Below are 15,436 nucleotides of genomic sequence, written 5' to 3' on the forward strand. Positions count from 1 at the left end.
GCGTGGCCCCGCAGGTGTGGCGGCGCTGCCCCGCGTGAGCCCCGCGCGGGGCCCCGCGCCGGGAGCGCGGCCGGAGGGATGCGGGGCCGGGCGGGGGGAGGGCGGCGGGTCACGGCGGGGCTCAGCCCCACACGCGGGCCTCTGGGCGCCCGTGGGCTTTGCTTCGCTGGGGCTTGTGCAACGACGCGGGGGAGCGGGATCCCCGCTCCTCCTGCCCTGAGGGCAGACCCGCGGGTGGCATCGCTGTCTCCTGCCCTTCCGTCCCTCCATCTCTGACCGGCCCCGCTGTCCTCCCCGCAGCAAGGAGAGCTCAACTCCTTCCTCTGGACCATTCGCCGCGACCCCCCCGCCTATCTCTTCGGCACCATCCACGTGCCCTACACGCGAGTTTGGGACTTCATCCCTGACAACTCCAAGGCCGCCTTCCACGCCAGCTCCAGCGTCTACTTCGAGCTGGACCTCACGGACCCGTACACCATCTCTGGGCTGGCCAGCTGCCAGATGTTGCCCCACGGAGAGAACCTGCAGGACGTGCTGCCCCGGGAGCTGTACCGCCGCCTCAAGCGCCACCTGGACTACATCAAGCTGATGCTGCCCCACTGGATGACCCCGGACCAGCGAGGCAAAGGGCTCTACGCCGACTACCTCTTCAACGCCATCGCTGGCAACTGGGAGCGCAAGAGGCCCGTCTGGGTGATGCTCATGGTGAACTCCTTGACAGAGACGGACATCCGCTCCAGAGGGGTGCCAGTGCTCGATCTCTACCTCGCCCAGGAGGCTGAGAGGATGAAGAAGAAGACAGGAGCTGTGGAGCGGGTGGAGGAGCAGTGTCACCCGCTGAATGGGCTCAACTTCTCCCAGGTAAGGAGGCTTCTGGGCCTCGTGTCTTATCTCAGGACGTGAGGGCCATTCTCCTGGCATTTCCATCGGTTGATGGGGGTGAACCCCAAGCCTGTTGCAGCGGGGTGGTCACTCATGGGCCTCAGCAGCCTTTGTGTTGGGCTGCCCGCTCTCTGTCACGCCGATCCGTGCTGCCTGCGGAAAACCCGCGATGTGCGCAGCGTGTGTATCATGAGTATAATTTATTTGAGAGGCAAATGTCCGGGGTGTAAATGTGTGTGCCTGCTGTCTTGCCACTTGTGAGGGAAACTTCCATGCCTCCAGTCCTGTCCCGGAGCTGGGTGAAAAGGGCTTTTTTTGTTTGTTTGTTTTGAAGTAAAGCAGCTCTGTGGTACTTGTCAGGAAGAGGATGAAGCATGAACAATGAAAATAGAAATTTCGACATTGCTCAAAATGATTTAAGTACATGCAAACTGTCTTTTCAGTGGTCACTCCAGGTCAAAACAAAGTGGCTTATGTTGCCCTCATGTACTGGGGGAAATTAAGTGTGTAATATGCATGGGATTTTTTCATTTTAGAGCAGGTAAAGTTCAGCAAAAAGAAAGGGACGTAGGTTAAGAAACAAAAGTTATTGGTGTAACTGGACTCCGGAATTCTTTCAGTGGATTTAGCTTTAAAAAACCAAATACTAAGCCATGAGATCTATTTCATTTCAGTGGATTAATCAGGAACACAGTAACAGCTATTGACTTTGCTTTGTGGAACTGTTTATGTGAAATCAGATTTACTAGAAATTGAGGAAATGAATGTGTGTGGAAGAAAACAAATAATCCAGGGGTGATTTAAGATGGTGTCAGTTACTGCTATGATATTTTGTTTTTAACTTGCTTTTTGTCATTAGTTTGGGATCAGCCTATTTCCAGCCTTATCTTACTGTCCTAGTTAGACCAAAAAAATTCTTGGTGATGTGGGAATAAGGATTAAAGGACTGATCTTTGGTGTGATTAAAATGTCCTTAGAGTGCCTTCACCCCCTGCTCTCCTGAAGTCTAGTGGGAACTATTTTAAGGGGAAAAAGTCTGGCTTTCACTAACATTTGGTTCATCCAATATTTCAACAAGGCGTCTAACTCTGCGTACAGCCTTCAGAGGAGAAGATTGGTTATATACTCTTTTGGAGAAATTTTTTTTGTTTATCAAGAAAAATAATTATAAGAAAGTCCCTCGGGATTTTACATTAATTAACACACATCCAAAACAGGGAATTCGTTTTTCCCTCTTCTGTCTGAAAGGTTTAAGTGCCTATCCTCTATGTTCAACTCCTTCTTTAGGATGAGGTAAAAATAATTAGCCCTTCCAGACATCCAGTAGTGTTTGGTTGTGTTGGGTCAAAAATGGCAGTTAGAATCAAGCACATGAAAACACTTGGTTAAAAATGTACCACTTGGAAGCCTTTTAAACGTGAATCATATTACATTTTTTTCTTTTTAGAGAGAGAGGGAGTGACAAAGAAAGAAAAAGGGACAGACTACAAAACTCACTGCTGCTTTTACCATAATTGTTTTTCTCTCCAAGTTTTAAATAGAAACAAAATATTTCCCTTTGTTTTGTCATAAAAATAATCTAAAAAAGAACATCAAAGGTATTACTGCTATTGGCAAGTAAAGGACAATCATTCAAAACATTTGTGCTGATTAAAAAAATACACTACATTTTAATTGTTCAAGAGAATTGACAAGGCTGCTAAAATAGATCAGTGTTCAGGAGGATTTTTCCTAGATTGAAACTTCTTCTGGGAACAAGGCCACCAGAACAACAGGAGACAAAATTAAACGAAACAAACCAGATATTTATTTTCTTGCTTCCTCTAGATTTCATGCATCCTGACACCTGGCTAGTTGTTTAACAATAGTAATTTGTAATGTTATCACATCGTCTGGCAGTCCTACTGCTTGGTGTATTACTGTGCTAATTTAGTGGAGTGGATTACTATTGTGAGGTTGCACCTCCCAATTTCAGGTTTTGTAGCTGTCCTTAAGCAACACGTAATTAAAACACACTAAAATGGAAATCAGAAATTGAGCAGCTTTTGTCTCATAGGGTGTTTGCACGGTTTGATGAGAACATCTGTGATAAATTACAGTCCCAAATCTGCTAAGGGCATCAGCGGTTTCTTACCTGTTTTCAGCATTACTGTTACGGGAATACTGCACATTATTTCTGCATTCAGAATTCAGGTTATAAAACTGTGCTTCGCTGAATCATGTCAATGCTTTTGTTTCCCACGTCCCCAAAGTCCAGTATTTTTACCCTAAACAAATTTAAAAAAAAGGAAAAAAAAGTTTTTTCCCCTACTTCTTCCCCTCAAAGGCAGCTTTGTGCTACTGCAAATATTTAATCTGACTACATGCACCAAATCTGTTAATCTGATACCGTGAGGAGGAGGAAATCTAGGAGTGGTCCCAGTGAGGAACTTGGTTTTCATCTGCTCTGAAAGAAAGTGGATACACTTGCATTTTTGACCAGGAACAATCTTTGAAATGTTCTGTGCGTGGCTTTGAAATGTTGATTGTCTTAGCCGGATAAAAAGATTAAGGTGGCTCATATAATTAGCTGCTTCCTGGAGAGCCAGCTCTTGCAGGTAGAAGAGGACACATTGTTTTCTATTGTATACCCTGAAACTTTGTAGTTTGATGCTTTGCTCCCCCTGAAATCTCTGCAGCATTTCCTGACAGTCTTCCACACCAGCATCACTCACACGACCTTGCTGACCAGCCGCTCTCCTGCTTGGATCCTGGAGGGAGTGTTATCCCACCCCCAGGGACTCTGGCAGCAGCTGTTCACACAGTCTGGGCCTGGAGAATGGTATAGCTGGTGTCAAGGTGTCTGAATCCCAGCAGAAGGCTGTGTTGGGAGCCTGGCAGCAGGGGAATTCAGATCAGGTTTGGGTCAGGTTGAAATTTCACCTGCTGTTTAAAGTTTCAGGGTTTTCATGGAAGGTGAGACAGAAAGAGCCGAGGCAACGCAAAGAAGAGGAAGCAGACAAACTCTGTCTGACAGCACTGATGGTTACTTACAGAGTGGCCAGAAAAGGGCAAAATCAGGTTGGCCAGGACTGAGAACTGGTGAGGGGCAGATGTCATTCAGGGCCTTCTCTTGGAGTCCTGGCAGAAGCCCTGCAGCCAGCACCGTGAGTGGCTGTGAGGACTTGTCCATATGTCTGCTGAGGGCCAGCTGAGTATAGGGCTGAACTTTCCCTCTTCTTTGGGACTGTCATGTGGGTCTGTGATGGGAAACTCTCCCCAGGCTGACATACAGTTGTTGGAGTAAAGGAGAATGGTAACAGTGACTCCTGCAGTTGCTCAGGTCTGTGGCATCCACCCTGCTGGCCCAGGGCTCTGGTGGGACCCCCACCACCCCTCAGTGAATGCCCTTGGGCATCAGTGTGTCCCCACTAAAGGTCTGTATGGTCAGCAAGGGGAAGGTCTTACTCCTCTACTTAAACCACTGTTCCCTGGGGAGGTGGGTGACAGCTCTTGTTTGTGTTTGATCCTGTTTCTCAGCAGCATCCCCAGCCTGAGACAGTGTTCATATCCCTTCCTCCAAGTTATAAGTAAAGTCATTCTCCCATCCCATCCCATCCTGAGCTTGCTCTCCTCAGGGACTGTCTGCATTCAGCTCATGCCAGATGCCCTGAATCCCAAGGTTCAGAAGGGGGATTTTGTGTCAGGGCCCAAATTCATCCCAGCCTGTTGTGGGGGAAGCTGTCAGGCTGGTGAGGAGCTGCCAGCACCCCCTTTTCTCTCCCTTGGCTGTTTGGGGCTTCCGAGGCCTCGACTCCAGTCTCCTCTGGCTGGTATAATTTCCAACTGCAGGGGGAGATGTTAAATATCAAACCGGTGTTGATTGGATCAGAGACGGCCTCAAATAAAGAAACCTCAGACTGTGCCAGATTAAACTTCACACTTCACCATTCTCCCCCTTTCATTTCTTTGCCGCCTCATTCTCTGCACAAATAAACCTCGTCTCCCCCGCTTTCTACCAATGAGACAGCATTCATGAGGCAGGAATGACTTTGTTAACAAAATCAGTCTTCATTTCCCAGGTCCTGCTGTTCCATCAAACCCTGGGACATGGCAGCTTTGATTACACTGGTGATAGGATTAGAGGGGGAACAAGTGCTGGTTAATAAAAGGCCGATGGGTGGTCCATCATGTTTGGTCACTGACAGATCTGCGGCCTCCAAGCTGGACCTTCAGTGGCAAACAGTAATATACATAGTAATATATAGACAGGGCCACGTCCTGGACTCTCTGTTCAATCTCCCCTTCCCCTTGAAAAATTAAACGTTTCTGTGATCACAAAGCTGGATTCTCTGAGGTGACAGAATGGGTATAACTGACTTCAAGGGAGATTTGCCTGTTTATACTAATGAAAGATCCAGGCTCAAAGTTTTCCGAACCGAATTAAGGGGCTCAGTTTTCAGAGCTAGTTGGCTTTTGATAGTGTGTGTAGTTTATATGAGGGAATATTACTGAATTTTTTTTTTAGTGTTTTTTAAATAAAAGTGGTTTTTTGCCTAATAGAAATGGCACCCTTTTGCTTTTAAAAAATTTCAGGCCTTTGGAAGAGAGCAGGAGTCATAAAAAATAGCTTAGCATCATCTGTTTTGATTGCTGAATGTTGTTGAAAGAAATGTTGTTAAAAGGTTTGATTATACATAGTTATACATAGTGCACATAGTTTTCAGTTTGTTGGCTTTTCTTTAACTATCAGTCCCTTCATCCCCTTGCACCTCAGGGTAAAAAAAATCCCCCAGCAAAATTAACCTTGGGGTAGAAATTCATACAGCAGAAATAGAAATCCTTCCATTTAACTCACTTTGTATACTCATGGAGCTGCTTTACATCTTCACCAGGGGAACTGTTGAGGGTGAAACTATGCAGGTATTAAAACTACAGTAGTCCCAGTAACACCTGAAAGGATCAGCAGCTGACGTTTTATAGCTGTAACTAACTGTACGTGTTGCTCTTTACAGCCAGTCACTGTGTGCTTCTTCACAACAGCCCCCTTGGAAGGCCCACCCTGGCATTTGATGCCTATTAAGAAAACAGCCAGTCAGTTAATGATGGCTCAAGGGGCAGCTGGCAATTCATCTATTGTATTTATTGTGTATATAACTGCCAGAAGTGTTTGTACAACAGGTTAGGTGTGAGCCCTTCCTTTCCCTCTGATCCTTCACACCTCCCTCGGTAAGATCCAAGTCCAAGACAGGTGTACCTGCCTTCCACGAGCAGATCTGGAGGATTCTGCTTGTTGATTTTGTTTGCAGAATTATGGATGCTGCTCGTGATTGGTATTAGGCAGTAATTGCACCTTTATAAGGTGGGTTTTGAAAAGAAAAATTCCCCAGTCTGATATTCAAGGGAGTCCCTACTGTATCTGAGGCAGCTTAACATTAGCAGCATATAGAATTCACATAGCAGATTTGTGCCCTTTTTCCTGAGTGAGGTGAGAGGTGAGTGTCTGGCTCCGGCAATGCCTGGTCCTGGCAGCAGGGGAGCCCTGGCACTGGCGTGGTGTGAGAGGCACAGGGAGCACCCTGGCATGCACTTTGCTCCCTGGAGGAGATGCACTCCCCGAGATGTGCTTTGGGAAGGGGATCAGTAGAGGGAACAGATGAGCCAAATTCATCCCCTATTTAGACACTGATGCTGCTTTCAGATCCCTGTAGGATCTCCCCTAGAACAGTTTGCCACCTCTGAGCTGCTCACCCCATAGGTGCAAAATCCTCTCTTTGGTGAATGATTTTTCCACAGCGGTGATTTTCCTTCTGTTTGTTATTTGCTGTCCGTTTCTGACGCTGTTGCAGCAGGCCCAGAGTGCTTTGCTTATAAACAGAACGAACCATTGACCTTAAAAACCTCAGCTCCAAGTATAGCAACCTACAGTCCTCAGAAAGTCTTTAACAGGCTCCCCTCAGCTCCCTAGTGAGTAGCAATCCACGTTATAAAGCCAGCCCACATCATTCAGGCAAGTCAGAGGTTCCTGTATTGAAAAGACCAGAATGATGTTAAGCAAGGGCACTCCTTCACCTTGCACTCCTGTGGAGATGGTGATCAGTGGCAGGGCTCCTGGCAAAGCATATCTGGGAACTTCAGAGGGACATCCTGTAAAATAACAGGTTTCTCCTGTGCTAGGCTTTACACTGCAAACCCTTATTAATCCCTTCACTGTCATTAGGAGTTGATGACACAGGTAAAAGGCAGAAGAAATCACAGTGTTACTGCTTGAGCCATGTGAAATTGGTGTGATTTCTTTCATCTTTTGGCCCTATTAGGGAGGTTCCCTGCCTGCTTGGATGGGGGACTGTAAACTGATTTCCCCAGAGCACAGTGTTTAGGATAGCACAAAAATGGGGATTTTCAGCAACGACTGGTGTTTTGGAAACTTCATTTTTTTTTAATTTTCAAGGGTCCGTGTTAGAAGAGTCCTGTTTTGCAGGGAAAGAAACATATCTGCCTTGTGTTCACACACTTTTCCAAATCCTTCTTTGAAGCAGACAAGCAATACAGATGCTAGATGCCACTAGACCTAAAATCTGCAGAAAGCACTGCGGGTTGAACATAAGACATCAATACCTTTGTGAAGCTCTCAAATTATTTCTAGGTTGTAGTCACTGAGACATTTTTTCTGAACATGGCAACAATTTGTGAACCTAATACTCTTTCTGTAACCCAAAAAGCATTATGGTTTCCAGCTCTCTTGAGACACCAGAAATTAAACTGGTGCCTGCAGAGCTTAAAACTGCAGATATCAGTGTTTGAATTTAATACCTCAGTTCTTGGACTGGAATTGGAACAAGACTATACTCTCTGCAGAGTGGGAACAGACATGCAACTAAACTGTAGGACTGGTTGTATCCATCCCTACAGCTTGCAGTTGTGGTGCCTCATCACCTGCATGGATTTGCTTTTTCTGGTGCTCAAGAGAACAATATAGCTACCTTGTTTATTGTTATTGTTTATTGGTTCTAATTGTCATTTAAAGGCACAGAGAAGGAAAAGTGAGATGGTTAATACCTGTCAGAAGCTCAAGCAGGAATTCACAAAGATGTTATCTGCTGCTTTTATCACTAGTTATTCCAACAGCAGTCCTTCCCATTTGGATTTCCAATATTTTAGAGCTTCTGCTGCAAGTAATTTCAGGATTTCTAGCACAATATAAATGAAAGTTTTTAAAAACTGTAAATTAAAACCATGTGTTCAGCATTTTGGAATGGATGTTGTATGACTTGAGGAGGCTCATTAGCAAAAGTATTTTTGGTTTGAATGAGATCAAAGACCCAAGATTTTCCACTCTGAGGGTCATTTAACATAGTCCTGGACACCCCATTTCTCATCATACATAGACTCCCATAGACCAGTTATGCCTGAAGAAATCATCATCCCTGAAATATTGTAATTAAATTTAGTATCAGTGGACCCTGCTGATCACCTCTGTCCAGGCACTGCAACAACACTGAGGGTTGAAGAGTCTTACAGATGTCAAAAGCAAGTTTTATTACTGACTGCTTAAGAATCAGGATTACAGCCTATGCTGGTGGGTAGCAGTGCTAGAAGTGAAAGTCCAAATCCTGTATGTTGTACTCATTCCAGAGTGTCCCTTGAAGCCAGGGATAACACTGAACCATTCCCAGAAACGCCAATTGGCAAACAGAGAAAGGATTGTAGAAAAAGAAACTTTTCTGATTTCTTCTTTTCCTAGGCTCAGTTAACATGCAAGTTAGGAAACCTTTCACACAAATTCCATTGCAGAGGTTCTTCATACTTGGGTATCCCTGCAAAATCAGTGTTCACTGAGATAGGCATGGAGAAAAGATAGGAATTCAGTCATAGCCAACATGTTAGCTCTATCAACACAATTAAGGGAACAGCAATAAATGCTTTATGTTTTCCCCAGATTTAATTAAACTTGCTGCTTCTACCCTAACTCTTGCATTGGGGCACCTGTTGGCAGATACAGATATCCCCAATACATAAAACAGAGAAGAAATTGCCTTCATATACCAAAGCAATATTCATCAGATTCCTTTTGTGAGCCAGGGAATGAGAAAAAGGAAAAAAATCTTCAAGTTATTTTCTAACCTCTTTCCATTTTAATACAAGTCAAGTTACGAGGAACACAGGAAAAGTATTTCTTTAAAGTAGGCAATTCTGTGTCTTGAAAGTATCCCCTCAATACTTTAGAGACTGTACTAAATCCAAGGTCTCCATTAGGCTCCCTTACTTTTGTTAACAGTCACAATGAAGACTGATTATTCTCTGTACACTTTCTGCCACTGCACAAATTTAGCTCTCCTTTGATTTCTTGCAGCCTTTTCCTATTACAGGTGACAGCATAATAGTGATGGGGAATATTTATTTAAATGTGAGACCAAATGCTCACAGTACAGGAGTTTGCAGAGTCAGCAGAGGGGGAGAGGGCAAAAGGGTGATTTGAGAAACATGTCCAAATTTTTGAAGGGCTTTGTATTTCAGGCATGTGATTGATTTGCAGTTTTAGAAATGATCATTGAGATAAATGTTATTCCAGCAGTGAAGTGTGATGGGATGTCCCAATGTGTCCCTTTGGTTTTAAAGCACTGGTGAAATCACCATAGCACTATAATTGTGAAAATGCTAAGCCTTAGACCATGTGAGAAGCTGGTCCTGACATACTGGGGGTCAAATGGGATGCTAACTTGTAGTTTGCTTTCAAGCTGAGGTAATTCTTGGTTTTTGGGATATCACAGGAGCAGGAGTGGTGCAAGTATGCTAAAGGGCCTCAAAATTATTGTTTTTATAAGAGTTAAGTATACAGAAAGCCCTTCTTTTTCATAATGAATTTCCTGATTAATACAGGAAAAAGCTAGAAAGAACATTCTCAAGAAAGCTCATTATTTGTTTGCTGGAGAAGATAACACACATAACTGTATGTTTCTAATACAAAATTATGGCCCAAACAATTCTAATATAGCTTTCAAGCAATTGGGATGCTCTGTTGGGAGACAGTTACCAGCAAACTGCAGTTTGGTTCTTTCAGCATTTTTCCTTTACATTTACAGAATACCAGTGAGAAAATACCTCATCAGTCCATGAGACCAGGTCATACCATCCTGAAATAATCCAGGCCTTTTGGTGGTGAGCTGAAGTTCAGAGGCTCAAGGCAGCAGGCATTTGCAGGCATGAAACAGTTTGACTTCATGGGTTGGCTCGTCACTGGCTGCAGACTGGCACTGACCAGCTTTTTACCAACTAATTGTGTGAGGCCAGAGAGGATTTTCTTTATTAACTTGACTGGCTTGGCTGTGAAATGGGAAATACTGTACATTATATAATTCAAGCTCACTTTCAAAGGCAATTTTGTTGAAGCTGGGTATCCAGAGAGACCTGAGCCTTTAACACGTAGTCATCTGAAACACGCTCTAGAAATTTCATAGTTTAAGGCCAGCATTTACACTGGTTTGTGTTCCAGTAATAGAATAGTGCTTACTTTTAAAAAATATATCTAAATGTATAAAGGTGTGGGTTTTTTTCTGGGAATGAAATTGACTGCTTTGAGCACTTACTGTGTGTTAACTGTGGCTGGATAAACTTGGAAGGGATGTACCGTGTGGAGACTTCAGCAAATTATGTCTCTGAAGTTGAAAGAAAGCATAGTTGATATGACATTCTCAAACCTGGAAGTATTAGTTGTAGAGAATCACTTGTTGTAGTACCCTTTTCTATCTTGGGAAGTACAAAGAACTGCAATCTCCCAAAAGGTGTCATATTTTGGATGGGTTTTGTCATTACTGACAAAGAGATCCCAGTGGAAGATATTCCTAGGAATGCAAAACACAATCACTAAACCCACACAAGATCCCTTATCATGCTCTCTCCAAAGCTGCTGGAGATTCATTTGAATCACACTGGAAAGATTTATCTCCTATTAATGGAGCGCTCTTCATTTTTTAAAATTGAGTTGTTGTGCAACACATCAAATAACAATGTCATAACACATCGTAAATCAGTTTGTTCACTGAAGGATTCCACATGAGTTAATCTAACATCCTGGACACAGTTCATGAGCAGTTAATTTTAGCAGTTCTCTTTGATATATATCAGTTAAGGCAAAGCAACTCCAGCCATTACGGAGCAGAGTCAAAACTGGTTAACGGCAAAGCAAGTACAGACAAAGATTGTTCACAGATAAAGCCTTTGGCAAGATCATTCAAGGGATCTTTGCTTTAAATATAGAACAATTGTAGCTCTAATACCAGCAGTGCAGACACTCTGGGACAAAGAGAAAACACACACACACACCCCAAACCACAGAATAAAACCACACACACCACTTGGTACTTGCGTCTAACAAGAAAGTCAAGCTAAAGTTCACCAACCCTGACGTAGTTACCAAAGAACTCCATGGCAGGCAATGAGATGGGAAGAAACACCCCCAAAAAAGCATTCAGGAATTATTCCCATTGTCAGTGGGAGAAACTGAGAACGTTTGGTTTGAAACACAGAGTCATCCGGCAGGCTGCCAAATGCCATTTATCTCAAGGTCAGGCAACATAAATAACCCCAAGGGTTAGCTCCAAAGCGGAGGAGCAGGAGGTAGCTAAACAAGAATAGAGGAAGGGGTTCCTCTCTCTTCCCTGTGGATGTTCAGCATGGTACTGACGAGGTTTCAAGGCCTGGCACTCCTAACAAGTCTAGTGTATTAAAGGGCAGTAAAACACACCAAGAGCAGGGACTACAGCTGAACGTAGAATCACGGAAGGGACCGTGGTTTGAGACCAAGCCGCTAAGCTGTCATGCATTTTCTGCAAGAATCACTCAGGGAGACTAATCAGAAAGGAAAAGTCTGCCAGAAAAAAAAATTTCTCTTGGAAGTTTTAAGTCTGAAAAAACTGATCCCTGTTATACAGTAGGGACAATCAACATTTATTTACTGTTTGGTTGGGTGGTCACATAAATTTTTCCATTCTTCCAGGACATTAAATATCAGAACCTTCTTAACACTTTTTAAGAGAATAGCAAGTTTAGCAACTGTCACATCTAGTAATCCATGTCTATCAGTCAGGGAAGGGAGGGGTGTGTTTTCCCAAGATCACTTAGACCTGAGAGTATAGCTTTGAATATACCAGTGGGAAAATCCCAAAAGAGTTGGTACCCATTTTTCTGTTCTCTGGGGCAAAGCTCAGTGTAGTTCCTGTTAAAACAAATTAAACAAGTATGCAATCCTTGAACCAGGAATCCAGAACTGTATCTCTGTACCTCTTGAAACTGGGCAAGGTGTCTTTCCCACTGGTTTATGTAAAAAGGAGTTTCTGGTAGCCAAGTAATTAATTAAGAGAATTAGGAAGAAAAAAAAGTTAGTCAATATTCTTATAATTTATTTGTGATTTTGGCAGGCTTAAAAACCAGACTGAGTAGATTCACTTGTGGTTTCACGTTGAATTTTTATGCCAGGAAAGAAAGTGAACTCAATAAGTCAGAAGGAGGGCTTCAAACTAAGAGTGTTTTGATTCAGCCAGCACCGCTTGAGATCATTATGCAGAGTCCTGTACCTCTGTATGGTCTGAGCATCATTCCTTCCAAGCAGAAAAGAAGCACCTGGATAAGGAACCCTGATCCTTTACATCAGACAATTTTATATCTATAAACCTTACATAACGTATTGGAAACTGAGGCATGACTTCGGAGGTGGAAGTATCCCAAATATGTTATTACATCTGGGACTAAGACTGTGATTTTTCCATCTATAAATTTCTCTTATCCCTTTCAACTTACATAGTACTCTTAGAAAAAGAAATATTTGTCTGTGGAGGGGCTAGAGTCAATGAGATGGTGATGTGAAGGGGACATCTGCAGAAGTCCAGGCTGATTGTGAACTCCAGAATTTACAGTTCTTCAGGCGAGGGATTATAGGACACATCCCTTGATGAATAGAGTGGCTCCACCCATCTTTGCACACTATTTTGGTCCCTAGTGGAACTGATTTTCTCAAATGCAAATGGTCTTGAAAAATGGCAGAGATCATGGACTTGCATCATTAGCAGTGAACCAAAGGCTTTGTGTTGCAACAACTTTTGTTGAGGGATTATTGTGTTGAAAGTCCACTGATTTTGGCACAAGCCGAAGAACTCAGCAGTTCCACTTTGCATGTCCTGCCATCATTCAACAGGCAGACCCCGTTGTTAGACATCACAGTAGGGCAGCCAGTTGGCTTCTCCCAACCTCCTTAGGTTTCCAGATGTCATAACAAAATGAGAGAGAGAGACTTAGCCATCTTCCATGTGTTTACGCTGGAGCTGCTAGGCAGAGACCAAGCCACAACACTGCACAGCTTTTCAAAAAGGACTTAATAGGCCTCTCTGTAAACAGATCTAAATATTTGCTCCAGTGACATTTATCGCATCACACGTCTGGCGCGAGTGTTTTGTCCTTGTTTTGCTTGCGTGTTTGGATTCTTTTATAAACATTAATGAAGTGCTTGAATACAAATGAATAATCCTCCCCCCTTCTTCCCACCCTGGAGGGGAGGGGAATGGGAGGGCATGAAGTAATAATAGTTCAACCTTCAACCCGTAATTGCTCTGTACATTTTGATGACAGCTTTCTTTCTCACATGCTTTAAAAGACTTTATTCGGCGTGCACATCCATGCAGAGGGCATTGCACCTTTCTTCAAAGGCAGCTGCAGCTGGAGTTGGAGTGGGGGGCACTTAGCACGCAGCAGTGTGTCATTAGATGTTTGAGTAGTTGTAGCAAGTGGACTTGCTGCTGGGTTCCCAACAGGCTGGCAGAATTGTGCCCTTTCTACAAGACTTTTAGCAGGAGGTTTATTTAGTATATTCTTTTCTAGGCATCTGCTTTTGAGCTGGACAGAATAATGGGCCTGAAGCACCTCAAATCTGACTCCATATGGCTTTTTACCTACCTCTTGCTGGAGAATTAGGGTCATGCAATAGGTATTTTCCGCTCACATACAGCTTGAATATGACTGGAGACAACGTGCTTCCATATAGCCCCTCCTGATCTCTCAGTGCCTTTATGGAGGCCCTAGAAAGTGGTTGTCTTGGTCCTGCTTTTGATTTTGTCACTAAAGGAGAGGGAGGGTACGGGTAAGGAAAGACTGACTGAATTTTGTATCCACAGGTGGTTTCTGTGGGCCCAACCTTTAGAAGATTATTCTGTTGTCTAGGGTATGAGGCCATAAATGAGTGTATTAAATGCCTGTTTCCTGATCATAAGAGAGGTGACATTGTGAAGCAGATGGAGGCATCATCTCTGAACCTGCTTCAGATTGAGAAAACATTGAGTATCTCGTTCCTGTGTGGGAACAGTTATATTACTGCTCCTTTCTTCCTGTGCAGTTCAATATGTCACAATATCTTCCATGCACAATAAATTACCGTCATCTCCTGCCAGGTGGGACAATGCTTTGCTCAAGACCTTTCTAAGCATCTTTAGTTTCTGCAGCTGGGCTTGTAGAAGCAGTGGTTTGGCTTGCTTGGGAGCCAGTAATAAAAGAAATTTCCTTTTAGCCAAGAGGGTCTCTTCAGAAATTCCCTGAACTCATGCAGCTAAGCTCTCTGTTCTTTGTTAAGAGCAAAACTGCTGCATTTAAGCTGTGGGACATAAAAGAAGTGATCAATGCCTAGAAAGTAATCGAAAGTTCATTCTTCAAATGATCTTTAAGAGAAAAATCATCCTGTGTAAGACATCTGTGGGTCTGCTGTCTGCAATAGTAGTAAGTGCAAAGGATTTATTTCCCAATAGTCAGGCTTTGGGAGGTCAAAATTAATACCCAAGAGGAAAAAAATGCATGTGTTTCCTTCATCTGAGTGATTAGGTATAAAATGGGTTAAAAATTAATACTGTCTTTGGTTCAGCTTGTATATGAAACTATTCAGTCTGCACATACTTGAGTACTATTAGAGAGTGCCTGTCAACTCCATTAATTATCAAATTGCTTATTCAGTCTATACATTCCTTGCATAAATCCATATCAACTCTGCCTCTTGTAACAGTGTTTGTTTATATGAGCCGGAACTCTCCACCCTGAGCAGTCTGAAATGCTTCTCGAAAGAATTTCTTCGTCTGCACCTACAGGGACCCAGACTAATAGCTATTGAGAGGATGCTCTGTGGGGTGCTTTTTTTTTTTGGTGGGGAGTTGGGAGAAACAAAACTGTCTGGAAAGGTGTTCTCTTGTCACTTCTGTCCGTAGTTCAAGTAGAAGAGACTATAATCGTTGCAGTTCTCAGCAGCTGTGAAACGCACACTGGAAAAACAAAAAGCTGGGAGAAAAGAATAGAAAAAAGAATTTGCCGATATTTTTGTCATCCTCTGCCTGATGTGCCAACACTAATGGAAGCTGCTTTTTTTTCCCCCCACTAATTTATAGTCCAGTGCATTCCTGCGTCCCCGTCGCTCAAGCATTCTGCCTTTTGCTCGTTTGCTGGAACACAAACATGGAAGTGTATTTGGAACTCGCTTGAGCCTTAAAAAAACAAAATTAAGGCAAGCTGCCAGATCAGAATCTAATACACAACATATGTTTACAGG

General features: G+C 43.4%; 1 protein-coding gene across 1 annotated transcript in view; it reads left to right on the forward strand.

Annotated features, from left to right (window-relative positions):
* The window catches only part of TRABD2B (TraB domain containing 2B), a 278,298-nt gene that overhangs the window by 707 nt on the left and 262,155 nt on the right, over nt 1-15,436 (forward strand). The window contains exon 2 of the mRNA XM_027683025.1: nt 301-861. Within this exon, the coding sequence (XP_027538826.1) occupies nt 301-861 (561 nt within the window). The remainder of the gene's footprint in view (nt 1-300; nt 862-15,436) is intronic.

Source organism: Neopelma chrysocephalum, unplaced genomic scaffold (genome assembly GCF_003984885.1).
Source record: "Neopelma chrysocephalum unplaced genomic scaffold, ASM398488v2 Primary Assembly neopelma1_64, whole genome shotgun sequence".
Lineage (NCBI taxonomy): Eukaryota > Metazoa > Chordata > Aves > Passeriformes > Pipridae > Neopelma > Neopelma chrysocephalum.